A 21,122-nucleotide genomic window follows, 5' to 3' on the forward strand; every position below is an offset into this window, starting at 1 on the left:
ACAATATGCAAGATGAGCAATAATCCTTGTGTCTGCCTCTTCATGTTCTTCACAAGGTAAGTCCAGAACTGAACTTGATGCTGATGTGATGGAAAGAGTGTGACCTTTGTTTTCCATCATACCACCAAGAATGATGGTCACTCCATCCGGAATAGCTTCAGGACTCTCACAAAGGGAAGTGCCAATGAAGTTCTGAAGATTTCCTTTATTTCTTGGATTCTTCATGAGTAAATTCCAGTCCGGAATTTCTAGACTCTTGGATGGTGAGAATTGTCTTGCCTGGTCTGTCTGGTTTCTCCTCTGCTGCTCATGACCCTTCAAAGTATGGCTATCATCAAAATCATACTGATCACCAATGATGTTGACACAGTTGCACATTTCAGGTTTGAACTGAAGGAGCTTGCGAAGATACAGCTGGGGAAGTTCACCAAATGTTTTTGCACCCATTTTTTGGTATTTATTTACAAATGCCATTGTGTCTACCAGATAAACTGTGTATAGGTCACTCTGTGGTAATGATGGCAGCTGTAAAACAACATCCTGCTCAGCTTCAGCAATTAGCACTGCCACGAAATCAGACTTGTTGCCTTTGCGCATTACAACCCCCTGTGCTAAGCGTGGATCAACCTCAAACAGGGATGATGGATAGTCTGTCCACTCATGGGAAAATGCAATCTGTCTTGTGACTGGGTCGGCATCTCGATAGAAACACAGCACACGTGTAGTTGCAGTCTCATCTTGATAGATCCTGATTAAACTCTGTTTCCTTGATGGGTTTGATTTCTTCTGTGAGGAGAAAGTTACCAGCTTCAGTGGTTCAATCTTAATAGAGACCACCTCTTCTGCTTTCATAATGGCTTCCATGCCCTTAGCTTGAGCATGGACCAAGTCTTTTGAAGCATCCTTCTCACCAGTTGCTCTATTGAGCAGATCCACTTGGTTGTTACACTGGAATGGGTTTATCATCTGCTGGCATATCACTTTCTTGATCTCCTCAACATGCATATGTTCTTCTGTTGCCTGCTTATGTGTTTCTCCATGATGAGTAGATTCCTGTTGGCCTAGATTAGCCATAGACTTTATGTTCTCTGATACAGCTGTGAGAAATGGTGCTGTCTTCACATATTTATCTCGAGCAGCTGGTGCCTGAGATATGCCTTTGAACAGAGATGTCTTCCCTTCATTGTTGTATGTCTGCTCCAGGGCCATGTCACTCCAAACACCATTGAATTTTCCTTTGGAAGAGTGAACTGTGAAGTACCCAACCTGGATCTAGCAAACCTTAACCGAACTGTGTTCAATAGAGTAAGAGGATTTTGGGGGTAGGGGTAACTTTGGTTGACAAAAATGTTAATTTTCTCTTTAAAAATTGATAGAACTCACTCAAATTTGCTGTTTTAATTAGCCATGGATACCATGTTCATATAACATTAAGAGAAATTAGTATTCTAATGCAGCATCTGCCTATGATAAGAAAAGTTCTAAAGGCCATCTTCAAAAAACGTTATTTTTAAGGCATTTTTCACAAAATTATGTACTTTTACGAGGTTTACTTCCACAAAGGCAATTTTTTTTGTCATTTTACAATGCACTGATTGAATTCTTACATTTAGTTCACATTTATTTTTCATGAATGTGATTTTTTAATTTTTTTAGAAATTTTATTGACAATTGCTGTTTTATCAAATTTTTCAAATCTTCCTCAAACAAAAACGTCTGCCAAAATTTTTCGCAAGAGCTTATGAATTGCCAACATTGGTTTTCATGAACTGCAAACATATATCTAAACATCCTGGGGGTGTAAAATTTTATAGCAGAGGCTGTAAGGTCCAACCCTAAAACAGCCTCGTCCACAGGTTGGCTCCCGGACTATATTCTTTTGTCAGGTCAAGTTGGAGTGGGTATGGGAACGAAGATGTGTGATCAGTCGTTGTGAAATTAAAACTCAGGATTGTGCTTCTCATCTTATTTAATGTGGGATAAAATATCTTTGTATTGACATTTGTTGACATTTATTTTCATATTCATTAACTGGTCTAAAATAGCTGATGCTTCATTAAAACAATTGTTGTTACCAGCCTTCTTATTACCTAACAGCAATAACAATCCATTAACTGAAAATTTTTTTTTAATCTGCTTCATCAATGGGACTCAGCATTATAAATACAAAGGTATCTCCATTATACAAGAACAAGCAATGAAAAATAACCCAAATGTACATCGATTTGGAGGGGAAAAAAATTTCTTACAATAAAAAAATTAAACTCCAACCAAGTAAATGGAAGTTTTTAAAACTATAAAAAAAAAAAAACAAATGAGTAAAACCCACACAACCCTCCTAAAAATACAAACTTTAAAATGGTGTTAATGTGGGATTTTGTTCTTCCCGTGCCAAAGCCAGAATGCTAATGGCGTTTCCCCACTGGACAGCCAAGCTCATTCGCTGCTTGAACCAGACCAGTTGCCTTATATCAGCAGTGGATGCAACGAGCCTTCTCCCGATATAACTAATAATGTTGGACATATATCAGCCATACACTCCCATTGTTTTGATGGCAATTGGTTCGAACAAATAACTTTGGCTGAGGCCGGCGTATTTATTACGTTTCAGAATTTCCGCATTGGTGGCAGCTGCTCTAGCAGTTGAAGCTATATTGTGAACGTGTGATTTGGCGAAAGTGTCAACACAAATGCAATCCCAGCTTTGGCTTTTCCCATTCTTGTATGAGACAATGGTCAAGCCATCTGGATGGGTGTTTTTACCAAGGTCTACACCAAGGGGTTCCAGGAAAGAGGGTATCCCTGCCCCATAAGGGGCACGTTTTACCACATCGTTTTAGGCTGAATGTCTAAAAGAGTGACCGGCACTGAAACAGCATTACAGACAATGGTGTCCAAGTGTATCCCTCATACTGCAAGTATGATGGATACACTTGGACATATATTAACTAATTATGATGGGTCATTTGGAAGAAAACTAACAACTGAACCAAGCCTACTTAAAGCCTCAATAATGTGCTTCTCCTTTTCATTATTCTTTCTTCTCCCAACAACACTAACCCCATCATCAAATGAGTTTAGTAAATCAATATATACTCTATCATCTTCATTTTTCATATTCAATGGTTCATTGAAATAATCTGAAACTTGATTGCTGTCATTTATAATGACATAATATGAAATAATCTGAACATAATAACAACTGTCATTTATGTATGCAATTGTTTATAAAATAAAATAAAAATCCCTCAATATCTCATCTTGTTTCACAACAATATATTTATATCTTCCAGTCATGTGTTTCATATACTCTGCAAATTCATTTTTACTTTGTAATTATTATATGAGGGATTAGTAATGAGTAAGATTAGTAATGAGCCAATTGAGTAATGAGGGACTTTAAAGTATGATTGATTAAGATAAATACAATTACAAGAAGAATGTCTCTCTCTTGTGTAGTAGCCATGCATAACCATTTGGTTTCTCTCATTAACACAATCATCAAAGATGATGAGATTCATTTTTGATTTATCCAAATCTTGGGGTGAAGGTATATCATCCATATTATCACAAAGAATACAAGTTATAGGTTTTGATTTGTTTTTACATTTCTGTGTATCACAAAATAGTTGTATTATACGTTCAATGTTGTAATAATTTAGTTTGTTTTGAAGTTTAAATAAACCAATGAGTAAGGGAGTAAGGAGCATCTGTAAAAGCAAGTAGGTTTCCCCACATCTTCTTGAACCAACAATGAGACATTTTAATGCACTTGGAAGATTTTTATGGTTGTTAAATTTTATCTTATTTTCCAAACCTCGTAAGAAATCATTCATTTATATGGTTTGAAAATAAATTATTTAAAACTTGAGTTTTCCATTTTTAGAAACCATGTATAATCCTGAGTTCAGGTTTAATTTTAAGATAATCCATTATTTTATTTATATAATATATTGTGTTGACATTGTTATGTTAGTGGGGTCGATGGAGGCATTTCATAAAAAAGATAGGACTGTATAGAATTGCTTGGTCTGTGGATGTGTAGGAGACATCTCGATGTAAATTAAGTAGGGGAACTGTGACCTTAAGTGTTTCATGTCACCGCATGAGGGGTGGTGCTGTGTTGATTAGGTAGGGATTAAAGATAATTTCCTCCAGTTTGTAATTACCCCCTGTGACCTTTTCCTATGTTTTTGTATTTCAATACCGGCAATAGGGAGGCATCACGTCCTCAATATTAAAAAGGTCGTAGTTGAATCTGTTAATGAAAAAAAGTAAATGGACATAGATGGTAATGTTTTTTCTACTATATAAATATGATTCATTATTCAAGTGAAGATTTTGAAGATTATGATAGTATCGCTATTGGAACAGAAGACAGTTATGACACCGAGAGTTTGTGTTCAAATGATAGTTATGAAAGTAGTTCCATACATGATTATCAGAGTACCGATTATAGTGAAGATTAATTTTATTTTAAGTGAAGCTTTACTTTATAAATATGAATAGTATACTAGATATTGAACCTCTTGAATTCCCTGATTGTCCACATGATAAATTTGATAATTGTCCTGCATGTGATAGAGTGCGATTAAACACAGAGTCAAAAGCCAACAAACAATGTATATTCTGTGATTATCTTTCAAATAATGATAATAATTTTTTTTTAAATAACATAACTGTTTCAAAATTACAGTCAACCCCCGCTTCATCGCGGTTCACCTTTCGCGCCCCCGGTTAATCGCGGATTTTCCCTTGGAACGTAACTAATTTTTTCTGCGGATTCCCCCGGTACATCGCGGTAATAATATATAAAATATAAATTATTTAAGCAATAAATTATAACGCGTGGCGCTCGAAAGTATCTTCATAATAAAACAAACAAATTTTTTTTTGTATGTTTGTCGACACAACGCACGAGACAAAGACAGAGAGCGCGCTATTCATTTCTCCTTGGCGCTGATTGGCTGCTGCCCACGAGGCGCACTCTCACTGTCTTGAGTGTTTCGCTTGTGAACGACAGATATTTTCTACGTTTGTTTCTCCAAGTCCTACGATGCCGCCGAAAGGAAAAAGGTTTGCCGCGGTTGGGCGCCATTACGATTTGAATGAATTGACCATACGCTACATAAAGAAGGACGAAGCCAACATCAGCGCTTTACATTCGCAACGCGCTGCAGCACCTCATGGAGGCCATGGATTCCGACGACAATTTTTCTCTGAGGGCGTATTGGCGTGATTTCACGATAGCACGTGTCTCCAAATAATTCAGAAGGCTCTACAAGAAATGAAAAAAGAAACCATAAACGCCTGTTGGAAGAAGCTGTGGCCAGAATGCGTCCACGAATACAAGGCCTTTTCTCCAGACGAAATTCACCATTCGGCAATCGATAAGGCGGTCAAGCTGGCGAAGATTCTAGGAGGAGGATTCAACGACATGACGCACGACGAAGTGAATAACCTCATCGAAACCAACTCTGACCCATTAACGGATGAGGATTTGGCTGATCTTACGAACTCTGCATGCGAGGAGGAGGAGGAACAATCTGATCCATCGCAGGAGCACGACTATGAAGGCCTCTCACTTGAACGCTTAGCAACAATGGCGAAAACTCTCCTCACCACCATGAAGAAACAACGCCAGCAACTGCCCATCACAATGTTTTTGCAACGTTACTGAGTTTACAGTAAGCATTTTTATGCTTCAAATGTTTTCTTTATGTGTTTAATCGAGATTAAAATGTGTTTAAAACGTGTTTTGTGGAGGCGTCCATTCATCGCGGATTTTCACTTACCGCGGGATGGTTTGGAACGTAACCCCCGCGAGAAACAGGGGATTACTGTACACCAAAAATGAATTACTTTACAAGATTAAAAGAGAAATGAATGTCAAGTACAAGGTTGACAATACACTTTTGCTTACAACAGAAGAGATTGATCAAATTGGGGTAATGATTGATGTTATTTATTATTCACGATTGTCATTTGTGGCGAAATATTGTTGTGTCCAGGGGGTTAGCCCCTACCTGGATGGATGGCCAAACAATTCCTTTGGAGGCTTTCAGCCGAGATTCTCGGAGATTACGTGTGCTTGGGAAGGAAAGGGTGGCAAAGGATGATGGCACACGGGTTGTACTCAAACCCACAACAGATACACAGACACCAGCAAATTGAATAAATAATGATTTAATAAACAGAAAATCAACAGTTATAATGGAAATAATTCAAGACATGAGCTGACCTAAATCTAATTTTGAGGTGCCTCTACACAACCTTAAATACAAACAAGGGTACAGAATAAAACAAAGAAAAATCCCTCCTATATTTCGGCACTTAGCTTCGGGTCCAGAAGTGAGTTTCGGTATCTTAAAAGTTACCAAACCACTTAGTCACTGCATGGGAGAATGCGCCCAAAATGGCACGCAGCCACTCTCTGGGCGGGCAAATGCACAGGAGATAATTCGGGTGGCGATACTCAATGCTAAGGCTCAGAGACCGCCATGCAGCTTCTTGCATCGATCATCCTCACTGATGCTGCTGCTTTGCAGAATGGCACCGTCTCTTTCCCCTGATGGCTTGACACGAGGCTTCAAGGCTGGTCCCACACAAATCATCCCAAAAGTCAACGACTAGCATATTGCTCCATCACACAGGAAAATTCATTGCATGCCACGAGAATTGTTGCTGTATTTCGTTGTGTCCAAATGTAGCCAGCCAGCGAGACCCCCTCACTTGATTGCGTCCTTCCAAAACTGTGTCCTCTCCGTTCTCCTTTCAGAACACTGATTCTATCTCAATCCTCCCATCTCCACCGAACTTTCTGCCTCATTCGCTTCTATCTCTTTCCTCTGGTCATGTTCCAACCACAGATTCTATCCCAAACTATGTCCGCTCGCCACAAAACAGCGCGACCTTTTTCGCTCCTCCTGCAATGAGCGACTTCCCCGTCCTCTTCTCGAGACGCAATCCTCTTCCTCTTTCTAACATCACACCCATTAATCATCCACTCCAGGGGCATGGCCCGCTCGCTGTCCCCCTAGAGGCGGAGCTTTTTGCCTGCTTTGACTTGCAGCTCGGTTGTTGTTTTTAAGATAATTTTAAAATGATCCTTAACTACTATTGAACAAAATGTCATTTCACCTGATATATGAACATCCTTTATTTCAATAAGATTTACATCTTTGGGGTGTTGAAAAAAAAAATTATCTTTGCTTATTGCTGATGGTTTTATCTCCTCTTTCTAAAGCATCATCCATGAGGGTTTTCTTATTTGATACTTTCACTTGTTTCATTGCTTTTTCTAGTTTTGAATATATTGCTAGAAGGAGAGGAGAAACTTTTGTTAGAGCTACTTTAATTCATGTTCTTCCAGATATATTAAAAGCTCTTCCACTAAAGGAAATTGAAGAACTCATATTATCAGCCAAAATTGTTCTCCAATACTTGTCATATTTAACTTTATTCAATTTTACATCCTCGACATATTTCTTAGGATCTCTTACAAATGTAGAGATTGCATGAAATTTGTCCTTTGTGTCTTGATACAATGTATTTAAAAAGTAAAAATAAAAGTTGGTGGGTAAAATGGTTTTAAGCACAGATTCATCTATAACTTAAGCAGAATTTTCATCAAGAAAATTTTATTTTCAGCAAAGTTCTTCTGCATAAATATGGTGAATCCAATTCATTGTGATGTCTGTAATTTTAATATTCATAAAAAACAATTACAGTAGACACCTTCAAACACAAAAACATAAAAAAGATCTCTTGAAGGAATATCTTTAAAATATATGCATTGTGACACATGTAATATTGATATTTCTAAAGAAAATTATTCTGGACATCTTCAAGCACAGAAACATAAAAGATCTCTTGAGGGAAGATCTTTAAAATATATGCATTGTGATATATATATTATTGATATTCTTAAAGGAAATTATAATAGATACTTTCAAACACAAAAACACAAGAAGAATGAAGAGAGGATACTTGGATACTCTATTGAAAATATTGATGAAGCATTTAAAGGACATATAAAAATAAGATTATTTCGCTTTAAAGAACCAACACCAACATCAATCATTGAGACAATTCTTACGTTTAAACCAAAAATTGAAATTCTAATTAAAAATACACTCAGCGAAATCAATTCTTTTAAGTTTATATGGGAGTAAAAATAAAAATAACAAGAGAAGGTGGTGAAGAAACTCCCTACATGAGAACAAACCCTCACTTTATCACATCATTCCAAGATTTCTTAGATTGTGATGTATATGATGAACATCTGAGATATGAACTAAATGTTAATGACAATGTGGAAGGTAGTGGATTAGTTATTGAAAAAATAATCTTTTTGGATTTACACATCCTAAAATCAGATCCCTTCAAAGCTTCCTCATACATTGATTTACCAAAAGAGATAAAGCTTAAAAAAGGCAGTTGTTAATATTCAAAACAATAATAATAAATGCTTTCTATGGTCTGTTCTTGCTCACCGACATCCTCCAAAATGGAATCCTGATTGAGAATATCATTATAAGAAATATGAGAATACACTAAATATGAAGATTAAAAGTTGCCAATGTCATTGAAAGATATTCCTAAATTTGAGAAAATTCATAATCGATTTGTTAATGTGTATGGATTAACGGATACAAACAAAGTTCAGATATTTAAAATTTCAAAAAACTATAAAAATGATGAAACACACATTTACCTTCTCTACTTTACTTCAAAGGAAAAATCACATTATGCTTACATCAAAAATTTATCAAGATTAACCAAATCACAACTTTACAATAGAAAATGTAAAACATATCCTTGTAAGAGATGTCTCAACTCCTTTCATACAAAAGAATGATTTAATAAACATTTGAAATATTGCAATAATTATAAATCAATCATAATCAATTTACCAAAAGCAGGTTCAAGCATATCACACAAAGATTTTAACAAATTTCTAAAACATCCGTTTGTGATATTCACTGATTTTGAAAGTACACTTGAAAAGATAGACACTGTTTCTCCAAATCCAAATAAACCATTCACAAATAAATATCAAAAAGATACTCCTTGTGGTTTCTGTTATTATATCAAATCATCTGTTGGTGATGAATACAACAAGTTAGAACTTTATTGAGGAAAAGATGCCTCAGAGGAGTTTGTGAAATGACTGGAAAAAAAAACTATTCAATTATCTCAGGAAATAGAAAAAAACCTACAAAGCAATGTGCTTAACAAAAGAAGAGAAAAGGAAATTTAGGCAACCACAGGCTGTCTGTAAAATTTTTGAGGAGAAAATTAGTGAAGGTCTAAAGGTAAGAGACCATTGTCATCTCACTGGTAAATATAGAGGTCCAGCTCATCAGAGTTGTAATCTCAATTTTAAACTTCCCTCTTTTATTCCAGTATTTCTTCACAACAACACTCACTATGACATACATCTTTTTATAAATGAATTGAGTAAAACCAGTGGAGACATTGCAGACATTCCTAACACTAACCAGAATTACATCTCATTCACAAAAACAATCCCTACATCCCATAAGTCATATCAGATTTCTTGACACATACAAGTTAATGTCAAGTCCATTATCTGACTTAGTATTGAATATTAAAAACTTTCCAATTCTCCAATAACATTTCTCAAATCAAGAAGAGATTGATCTCCTATCACTAAAGGGAATATATCCTGATGATTATATGAACTATAGGAAGGAGGTTTAAAGAAACACAACTTCTCTCAAAGGAAAGTTTCGATAATGATTTAAATAAAAGTCAAATAACTGATGGAGATTATCTACAAGCACAAAATATTCGAAGAAGTTTAATACAAAGAACCTTGGGGAATATCATGATTTGTATCTTAAAAACCGATGTTCTTTTATTGGCTGATGTATTTGAGACTTTTAGAACAGGCTTGAGACTTTTTAATAAAAATTCCTATGGATTAGACCCTGCTCACTTTACTCAGCCCCAGGATTGGGTTGGAGTGCAATGTTAAAAATGACAAAACAAGCATTGGAATTAATCGGTGATATAGATATGCTTTTGACGATAGAGAAAGCTAAAAGAGGTGGAATATCACAGGATTGTTCAAAGAGATATGCAAAAGCTAACAACAAATATCTTCCAAACAATGATGTTAAAAAGGATCGTTCTTACTTGATGTATTATGATGCTAACAATTTGTATGAATGGGCTATGTCTCAATCTTTACATAATGGAAATCTTAAATGGGTTAAGGAGAAACATTATGAAAGAGTTTTAGAAAACATTGTTATCTCTTCACAAAAAGAATTAGATAAAGCTAAAGTTTGATATTATTTTGAGGTTGATTTGAAATATCCAGAAGAACTTCATAAAAAACATAAAGACCTTCCATATGCTCCTGATAAGGAAAGCCTTAAGAAGGAATGGCTTAGCAGTTATCAACAATCATTTCTTATGAAAAGCAAACCAACAGAAAAATTACTTGCTACATTATATGATAGAGGGAATTGTGTTTTACATCAAAGGAATTGAAGACAATATTTATCTGCTGGGTTAAGACAAAATAAAATTCATAGGATTTTGGAATGTAAACGTTCATTGGTTAAAAAAGTACATTGATTTTAACACAGAAAAGAGAACACTTGCTCCAAATGATTTTCAGAAGAACTTTTATAAATTAATGAATAATGCTGTATTTGGAAAGACAATGGAAAATGTTAGGAATAGACAAAACAAGATTTGTTACATCTTGAAAACAAGCTTCCAAAAAAATTAATAAACCAAGTTTTCAAAGAGCAGAGGTGTTTTCAAAGAACTTTTGTGCTCTTCATTTGAACAAAGAAAATATTGAAATGGATAAACCAATCTATATACGAAAATCAAGTCTTGACTTATCAAAATTGTTAATGTATGACTACTTCAACAACTTAAAGAAGAAATACAGTAAAACCCTCTTAATTAGCGGCCTTTTTAACCACGAAATCGGCTAATCCGCGGGCCCACCATGGACCCCAAAATTTAAACAGGAAATAGTAGTATTTTTTGGGTGGAATGTGGGTCTTTGATCTCAACCGCGGTCTGAACCGTTGTTCAAGTGTGAATGCGCAGATGTTGGTATAAAACACACAATGGCTTGTCAAATCATTGACATATGTTCGCTAACCGCCGACACCTGCTATAATCCGCGGTTTAAGCCCTTACTCCGCCGTTTAACCCAACAATTGAGTCCTTTTTGACACGCGGTGAGCGAATCTGAGGTGGCGGGGTGTCATAAACTCGCTCTCACATATTCTGTATAAAACCTCAGGCCAAATCCATCTCAATCATAACCTTAGACTACTTACTACAGACCACACATTGATTATCCATGATTCTACGACCATTCTACAGCTTTCTACAGCCTTTTCAAACATTGAAGCTAGCTTCTTCTTCATCTCCCTCCGACATTGCTGTGATGTCATCGGTCAACATGCCGGGGGAAAAGAGGAAGTACACATCCAGAACTACATCCAGAAAAAACACATGTACAAAATGTATATAATATTTGTAAATAAAACATGTACATAAATTAATTTATTTCTTATTTTTTATTTAATTTAATTAATTTAAGACATTTGTAATATACTGGTTTGTTTCCTGAACTGAATCCCAATCCGTTTTTGCAGCACTGACCGACCTTGACCTTGAACTGTTTTATTCAATTCCACGTAAATTATACGGCCATAAATCTCAAATACTCTCCCCAAAATTAAAAAAATGTATATAAAACATAATGTCGGCAGTTATTGGCATAAATTATCTTATATTTTGTTTAATTCAATGTTGAAGACCGCTCTAGCAATGCCGCCAAAATCAGGTCACGTGACCAATGGCGGCAAGGTTAGTGTTGTTGGGTGAACGCGCCTCACATGTTTTCCGCTTGTACTCCCTATCTGCGGTCCGTTGGTACAAGATTTTATTTTAATAACATTATTCGCGGTTTTCTTAATATTATTGACGGATCCGTGGATCGTCTAAACCGTGGATTTTTATTTTATGGACCCCAACTGCCGTGAGTTAATAGAGTTTTACTGTATGTGGATGAACTTAATCTACCTTATATGGACACAGAGAGTTTAAATGTTGAAAATCAATACAGAAGATATTTATAAGGATCTGTCTCAGGATGTTGATATTTATGATATAAGCAATTATAAATCAGATAATAAACTATTCTCTCCAAAGAATAAAAAGGATATTGGAAAGTTTAAAGATGAATTGGGTGGAAAGATAATGAGTGATTTGTGGGATTGAGAGCAAAGGCTTATGCCTATAAATATATGGATAATAAAATTGAAAAGAGTGATAAAAAGTTCAAGGGGTTAAAGAAAAATGTAATCAAAGAAACAATACATTTTGAAGATTATTACAACTGTTTAGCCTTTAAGAAAAAAGAGCAGAGAAAAATGAATACAATAAGAAGTTATAAACATCAAATAGATAGAGGAAGTAAATAAGAAGGCAGTGGGGGATTTTGATGATGAGATATTTATTTTAGAAAATAGCCTCCCTAATGAAGAAAATTGTTACGGTTGTGGAAATTCGCAAACCACCATTCAGGTCCCGTAGGTGAGATATCTCTTAAGTACATGTGTAGTTAGCCCCAAACCCGTTGTTTAGAGGGAATAAATGTGATTCATTCGGGCTGCGACGCTTTGAGTCAGTCGTTTTTCTTTCTCTATCTTTTATTTCAAATAAAACCCAACGAGGACGCTCGGTGGGCTTTTCGTGCCATTCTTCTCCGCACTTGGTGTGAGGGGAGAGAAGCGAGGGGAGGGCAGCTGGCCCCCGATTGGTGGATGCGCGGTGTGACGCGGCCAGGGAGGAGGAACGCCCCTCTTCGAGACCTTTCTCGAAGTGCCTCGAAGGGGGGGGGGGTGGAGCAAAGAACAGGGCGGAGCAACAGGGCGGAGCTCCGGGATATAAAAGTCGGAGACGGGGGAAGCAGTTTTGTAGATGCTCTTGCTTGGTAGATGCTCTTGCTTGGTAGATGCTCTTGCTTGGTAGATGCTCTTGCTTTGTAGATGCTCTTGCTTTGTAGATGCTCTTGCTTGGTAGATGCTCTTGCTTGGTAGATGCTCTTGCTTGGTAGATGCTCTTGCTTCGTGGTTGCTCTCGTCTTCCGGCTCGCTCGTCCTGGTGGCCGCTGGCCGGGTCTTTTGTGGGGCAGTTGTAAGACCCCGCTGGCAGGAAGGAGCGTCCACCATTCCCCTCTCCCGACTTTGGCCATCCACGTTTCCCCCCCCCCCTCTATCCGCGCTGGGATAGCGCCGAACACTCGGTCCGTGGCGTCGAGTGGCCAACACGTGCAGGCGCGAGGCACGCAGGAGAGGACTCGCCTACCACGCTCGGGCACGGAGTCGTGGCCAGGCGGGACCACGTCGACAGACGTCGAAGAGGGACTCGACACGCTCAGGGAAGTCGCGACTTCCATTTTCTTTTGGATTCTGTGTAAACGTGTGTGTGTGGCACCAGTCTGGTGAAGTAAAACTGTTAAGTGTTGCTGTGTGTCGGTCTTAGTCGGTTGTAGCTCTGCGTCGTCGTTGCTTTATTGTTGTTCGTATTACATTTGCTCTTTGTGCATAATTGTTTTAATTGCTATATGTTGTGCTCTGTGTCGGTGTGAATAAAGTGTTTGCATGTTGAATTGTTCCCCGTTTCGCTGCGTCCTTTCCTTTGGTTGAATCTCCATCTTGCTTCACGTAACGGGTTCGTCATGGGCTTAATCTGCCCGATAATTAATCGGAACCGTCGAGGCCGCCGATAACACCGCTCGGTTATCCCGATAGTACGGAACGGACCGCTTAAGCGGCCGGTGTCCAGAGTCGACCTGCGGCGAGGTGCGATCGCCCGGTTTACCATCCGCGTGGGTACTTAGGTAGGTCGAGTTTGGCGAACAACCCTATCCCACGCGGTGGCCGATTGGCACGATCGTGGTGAGGCCGAAAAGCCCACCCGTGACTAGCTCCCGGCGTTAGTCCGAGAGGGTCACGACAGAATTGTCCGTCCGGTGGGCGACGTGCCGCGATTCGAGTCACGTGGCCGATCGCACGCCGGCGGGCGTGAATTCGCAACAATATATATATATATATATATATATATATATATATATATATATATATATATATATATATATATATATATATATACTATATATATACTGTATGTATACGAGTTAAGAAATACATAAGTGTTAAGATACACAGAAGAAAAATTTGGTTGGGGGGATTTTAACGGGTTACCGGCGCCTTTTAACAAGTATATAAATGACAGAATCAAGCAATAACCAAATCAATGAGTGGAGAAAATCACAACGTTGGTATTGAAATGGAAAACATTATGAATGTGAGGAATATCAAATAAGCCTTATTGAAGAAATAACTAAAACAAAAGTAGATAAAACAAATAAGGAAATAACTTTAAATACAAAGAAGTTAGAGGATATAAAGAAAATAAACATCCTTGAATGGACAGAAAACCTTGATGGTTGTCAAGAAATTAATGGAAAAATAATTTACTGCAATCTCAAAATGATGTGGCTCAGGAGGTGCTCAGACAACAGCATTAAGTGAGGTTTGTCATTTCATCTCTACTCAACAAAGATACTTAAACCAAGAACCAAGTTCAGGTGTATTGTTTGTTAATATACTTGATCGTGATGAGTGTAATCAGAAACTTTAGTTATTCCCTAAAATAGAACATGAACAAATATTTGTTGGTTCGCCGTTTGAGTATAGTGAGAAATATGATGATTTTTGATGAAAAATGGGGATGGTGAAAAGTGGGATCTTGGTGAAAATATGGTGAAAGAGGGAGGAAGATTTTGGGAAACTTTGGGGGAAAAAAAAAGTCTCAAAAGTGTGGTATAAAGGAAGTAAAACAAGTGAAATTGGGAGGATTTTGGTGTCAGTCAATAAGTTTCCATAATTTTTCCCATTCACTTACACGTACATTCTTGGGGTGCCCCAGAAGTCCCAAAGTCCTACTACTGGTAACAGACCTCCCACAAAGTTAAACACAGACCTCAAATTAACATGAACAATCAAGTTGTCAGGAAAATTCTCAACACCAAACATTTATTGGTCACCAGCCCTGACTGGTTCAGATCTTCAAATTTTACTGTGTATTGTGGAGTAAACGCTCTGAATATCTCACAATCGTAACTGGGTGTCACATGATATCCACCAAAGAGAAGACTGTCTAATGACTTCCTGAAGGTTGATGCTCACTGCAACTTAGGCAATTTTACTCATGATTGATTGAAGAAGATCAAGGAGCACCATATTTTACAAATCAAATTGCAAAGCTTGAGTGAATTTGTTGCAGTCCATCTCAGATCAGCTTGGTTTTCAGTAAAACAACAACACCAACAAAAGAGCCTAATGTGGTCTGATTGAAATAGAATAAGAGCCGTCTTTGGCCTTAGGTAGTGCTACACAATCGCCCTCAAACATCATTTCCATTTCAGTGTTGTGATACACCATTCTGCAAGAGTTAAATTACAAAAGAGCATGCAGAATACATAGTATGAACAAGCTTTTAAAAGACACCTCCCACTGCCTTACCAGCTCACGCGGCCGCATGTTGTACATGATCCTTTCTGCATTTTCACTGTCATTTCGACTTTCCATTATCGCCAACAGGAGCTTGGATGCATTGTTCTGCCGCATGGCACACAACAATGAAGTTTGCATATTGATGTAAAGTGCCAGATGAAATCTGACATCGCATTTCATGTTTGTTTTTTTAATTCCTGCTGTCATGTGCAATTATAAAGACGAAAGTGAGATCAGGATGAAGCTTCGGATCTATTGAATTTCACTCACAATTCCCCTTTCTCACAACCCTTCTCTCGTTTAAGTAAGCAACAAATCAATTTCTTCTTAACCAAAGCTTCACCTCCCACACCCCACACTCCCCCAGCAGCAAAAAATAAAAAAATAAACAAGGAATACTAACCAGTTCCATTCCTCGAAAACTGCAATTTCCAGAAAAAATTATAACATTAAAAATGCATCATATAATTATTAGGAGGAAATATATAACCTATAACAGTAATATCTCCTCATCCTTTTATTTCACTTCAAGGACATGGCAATCACCATCTTTAGTGTACTAGGCTGTTATGGATTCATCTAAGTGTGGTCAGAACCTTTCTGCTTGTGCTCGCTGATGTTGATAAGCTCAAATGATGTACAGTGACAGATTTATTGGAGATTATTTTGCAAACGAATTAACTTAAAATAATCTGTCTTTCTCAATACAATTTAATGGTGTAATTATAATAACAAATATCATTTGTAATAATGGGAGGGAAAATTAAAAACACAAATCAATAATGATTTGACATAAAATAAATGACATTAGGACTGGGATACACACGAGTGATTCAGTCTGCCCGTAATAGGCCGAGATTAAATTAATTGTGTTTCATTCATGTCTTGCTGGGAAGTTTTTTTTTTTCTGGAAAGCAAAATTAATGCCAATTATAATTAATTATCTTTTTTTTCCAGTTAAAAAAAATTCACCATGGGAGGAATTCAATTTTTTTTTGTTAAAAATGCATGCAAATAGCTCTTCTTTGTGAATCCTTGTCTTGATTCACATGTTGCTTAGGCTCTTCAGCATGCAGTGGTGATGTTTTGTGTGTTCAGTAACATCTATAACTCTGTGTTGGTACCTTGCCAGCGCTGTTCGGTCATTTTGCTAAGCACTGCCAATTACATTGGACAAGCTAATTCTGCTGGCCATTTCAACTGGCATAGGTGGTCATGGGTCCTTGTGAGACAGGAAGCTAATCTCCATTCAACATATTTGTGAAAGTTAGTGCTGCTCTTTTGTCTCCCCATCCAGGGCAATGATTGTGACCATTTCCCTTTCAGAAATCTACCTGCAAGGCCAAGAAGGGGGCTGTGGCTTGCTATATTTTACTATCTTAAATGAGTCCTTTGGTCCCTGCACTTGAACTTGCAGAATTTTTTTTTCTGTATGTATTTTCTGTATTTTCCACTGCCGTATTTTCTTTTCTCTTCGTATTTTCTGCCTGTCTACCCCTCCTTCTGCTTTTCAAATGATTATATATTTGTTTAAATTTGGCTTTGTTTTGATGTCACCACTGTATTATTTTCAGGAATACCGACAGTGTACATGTCAAATTAACTGCTGATAATGTGTTGTCTTAACTTGCTTGTTTGTCTATTTATTCTGCATGTAAACTCTTTCCTGAGCAACATTTTTGGCAAATAAAATAAAAATAGGACCATGCGTTCTGAAGCTCACCTGGATCAGGAGCAAGTTGCTCAACCCCACCCCGCCCCCCCCCCCCGCAGACCCCCTAGACCATTATTTTCTTTTAATGCCATGAACAAACTTTAGTATATCACAGGTGATGAAGGTTGTGGTCAAGTTTCATCAAAATTATGTGTGAAGCATTGGAGAAGAGAGCAAATACCTATTTTGGGGGGTCAAGACCCCCTCTTTTGTAGACTCCTTCAATAAGTGCAGATTTTGATGCGGTCGATAAACTTTGGTACATCAGGTGTGATGAAGGTTGTGGTCAAGTTTCATCGAAATTGTGTGTGTAGTTTAGAAGAAGAGAGCAAATACCTATTTTTTTGGGGGGGGGGGGTCAACCCCCCCTCTTTCAACCCTCTGAATGAGCGCAGATTTTGATGCGGCAATAAACCTTCGCTCGGCATCAGATATTAAGCTTGTGGCAAAGTTTCATCAAAATGACATGTTTGGTTGAAGCGATAATGATGGAAGTGTTTATGGACTGACTGACTGACTCACCAACAGCTACTGCTCGATCGCATAACCTCACCGGACTAAAGTCCAGGTGAGCTAAGAGTCACATTTTATGTCATTCATGCATGAATGGAAATGTGAAATAATTATTTAAAAGAAAGATTTTTCATTAGTGGATATTTTTTTTTAATCCCACGTCCTTGCTTAATGTTAGACTTAAACAAAAAAGTTTCATTAAACTTAAACCAAAATGGAAATTACATATCACCTGCATTGAAAACACATTGTTCAACAATGTCATCATGTTGAAATGGATTATCATGGTGTTGATAATAAAATGTTTATAAATTGTGCATCAAATGGATTATCCAACAGTTGTAGAAAGTCATCAGATCAAGGGTTAAATATGAATCTACACTTTGCAAGGATGCAGTACTGAGTAATCAGTGGATGTGCTTCAAGCAACAAACATAAAATATTTTAAAAAGGCAGCTCAACATTTAGTGATTTCCAAGGGGAATTTCAATTTAGGTCCCCAACTTATGGCATCCTTTGTAATGCCATTCCATTTAAAACTAGTCCACGGGAGTTAGGCTACCGAATGTCAAATCTATGGCAATGAAGCTGATTATTTTATGGCCAACACAGTGGATACCATTGCCACGGAAATGAAGATTGGCAGGATGTTTTTGGCAATGATCTGGTGAATAAGCTTGATGTCTTGAGCAAGTTTTTATCGAGTTATGTGCAAGGCACGTCTGCTTCATGTGTCCATGGTAGGTCATGTATCCATTGGATATCATCACTATCCATGCCCATCATTACCAGAAAAGCAAGTTATTTTGAGGCAGGGACTCAACCTGATATACCACTGGTACTTTTGTGTTATTGTTTTATGTACTTTCAAGAGATTTTGTATTTTTAATTGTTACACTGAGAGCCAAAATCGTTGCTAGCATGAGTGGCATGGAAAGCACTTCACTGCAGAGCTTAATTAACTTATGCTTGATGTTGGTAGGCCAAGGTTTATATTTGCAGGATTGGAAACCCTTCAAGTGCAAACCACAACAAACTGTCTTCACAATGTCTCCAGTTAATGGGATGGATCTTGCATCAACGTAATGCTAGGATGTTGCTGTTGATAGACAGAAGCATATCTGTAAGATTCAGTCATCCACAATGTTCTAAAATGCTTCTTAGGCTGAATAAAATGAATGTAGTTGATAAGCCGACTCACTCACAACAGAAAAGACACTTTTAATCCTCACTTTAACACTACTTTCCAATGTACCAGCATACATAATTGATATGTTGCACTAATTACATAATTAATGGTGGGTGTGCATGAGAAAGAAAGAGTTGGTGGGAATGATCTCCTGAAGTCCATTTCCAGAGGTTCTCTCAAAGTGTTGTCCTGGTACCGTTATGCTGCGATTCTTAGACAAGCCCACCATTCTTGCAATACGTTTAAAATCTGTTTAACAACATCGAGCCATCAAGTTTTTTTCGGTTGCAACAATATCACATCGCTAGATCATCCTCACACCTTCGACCCAATCAAAAAACAGGATTTCAGTGAACCAGATCTTCGAGTGTCCAGAACTTCTTGTGTCCAATCAGAATGCTGTGTTAAAGTGATGTGTATTCTGATGTTGGACAAATGCAAGCCAATCCTATTAGAGGTAGACATAACTAAAACCAGTGATCGCATATAACTTACGATCAATCATGTATAATCAAACAAAAGCAATGAAGTTTGTGTTTACTGAATGTTGATGTTAAAACCCTTTGGGGAGTTGTATGGACTTTTTTCAGTGTTACAGAGAAACGCAAGTGCCTGGCAAAGAATAGTGACTTTGTTTAATGTACTCGTCTGACACGCACAAGATAAATAAATAAAAAAAAATCGAGAGAGCTCGTGACCTCAAGTGATCCAATGGGTAAGGATGCAACCATAAATTTGAAATTTGTTGCTTTAGTAATATAATTGTCTGACCATCAATGATTCAATTCATCCTCCTTCTGAATTACAAAAAAATAACCAAGTGGTTTATTATGATAGGTTGGAGTGGGTAGGGGTGTGGGGGTGGGGGGAGGGGGCCAATCTGCATTTCATTGTGTATTTTAACCCTGATGCAAGTTTTTCAGAATTTTTTTTAATCAGTACTACTGCTACTTTTGATCGTCATATTTACTGCTGCTGCTGTCGCTACTACTACTACTACTACTACTTCTACTAAGGCTCAAATTATTCCCATATTATTGTAGGATCAGCCAAGGAACATTTCTGGCTCATATTTTTTTACAAACAGGATGGCCAGGCCTGACGTTCGACTGTGGTAGTAATTTGTTCAGGGTGCCAGTGTTAACTCGCCTAATCTTCATGAAAGACACCATGAGGTCTTTTGTGTTCATAGATGACTAGTGTTGGCAGATGGATCATGCAGCTTAACTTCCTCATCCTGATGGACAGCACAAATATTGAAGCATCGTCCTAATCTGAGAAATACCAGAATGACAACTTATGGTCGGGCCAAGGTTCATTAATCTAGGCGAGACAGCTCGTGAGGGAGTGTGCGCACCTCTAAGCTATCCTGTCAGCCCATTATCAGCATGCCGATACTGTTATACACCATAACTTCAAAAATGTGGATTACATAGTATTGTTTTCCTTGTCATCCCTACCTGGAATTAGTTGCTATTGCGATTGATAGGTAAGGGAACAAAACGTCAAAAAACAAATACAAACCCAGATCTAGATGAGCCTTTGAAAGTCAGTATCTGACGTTGCTGAACTCAATGATAACATTCTTCCAATTATATAATAATACTTGCGGGGTATGCTTACACATTGTGTAAGCATATGAACTGCGTTTCCCCATTGTCTCGGGTCGCTCACGTGCATTTGATTTTTGATTTATTTATTTCCATTTATCTTTTTTTCCATTTATTTAGATTTTCATTTATGGATGCTTTCTGATGGTTCTGTGATTTTTCCTGGTGTATCAGCTTCGATGTCCATTGGCACGCAAAATTACTCTGCTTTTCCATTATCTTCGGTCACTCACCTGCATTAATTTTTTTTTGTTTATTAATTTTCATTTGTTTATATTATTTATTATTTACAGATGCTTTCCAACGGTTTGTGTTTTTTTTTTCCCCCGATGTACCGGCTTCATTGTCTGTCAGCACACAAAATTACCATGCTTCCCCATTGTCTCGGGTTGCTCACCTGCATTTCTTTTTCATTTATTTGTTTTCATTTGTTTATATTTTCATTTATGGACGTTGCCCGATGATTCTGTGATTTTTCCTGGTGTATTGGCTTCGATGTCCATCGGCAC

The 21,122-nt window shown here is 37.5% G+C and overlaps 1 protein-coding gene across 1 annotated transcript in view; it reads right to left on the bottom strand.

The window, feature by feature from the left end:
- Window positions 1-21,122, bottom strand: part of LOC147018114 (inositol 1,4,5-trisphosphate-gated calcium channel ITPR1-like) — a 489,954-nt gene that overhangs the window by 179,928 nt on the left and 288,904 nt on the right. Inside the window, exon 44 of the mRNA XM_085900071.1 lies at window positions 15,597-15,692. Within this exon, the coding sequence (XP_085756197.1) occupies window positions 15,597-15,692 (96 nt within the window). The remainder of the gene's footprint in view (window positions 1-15,596; window positions 15,693-21,122) is intronic.

This window comes from Eptatretus burgeri, chromosome 10, assembly GCF_056783735.1.
Source record: "Eptatretus burgeri isolate ZD-2024b chromosome 10, Ebu_testis_v1, whole genome shotgun sequence".
Taxonomy (NCBI): domain Eukaryota; kingdom Metazoa; phylum Chordata; class Myxini; order Myxiniformes; family Myxinidae; genus Eptatretus; species Eptatretus burgeri.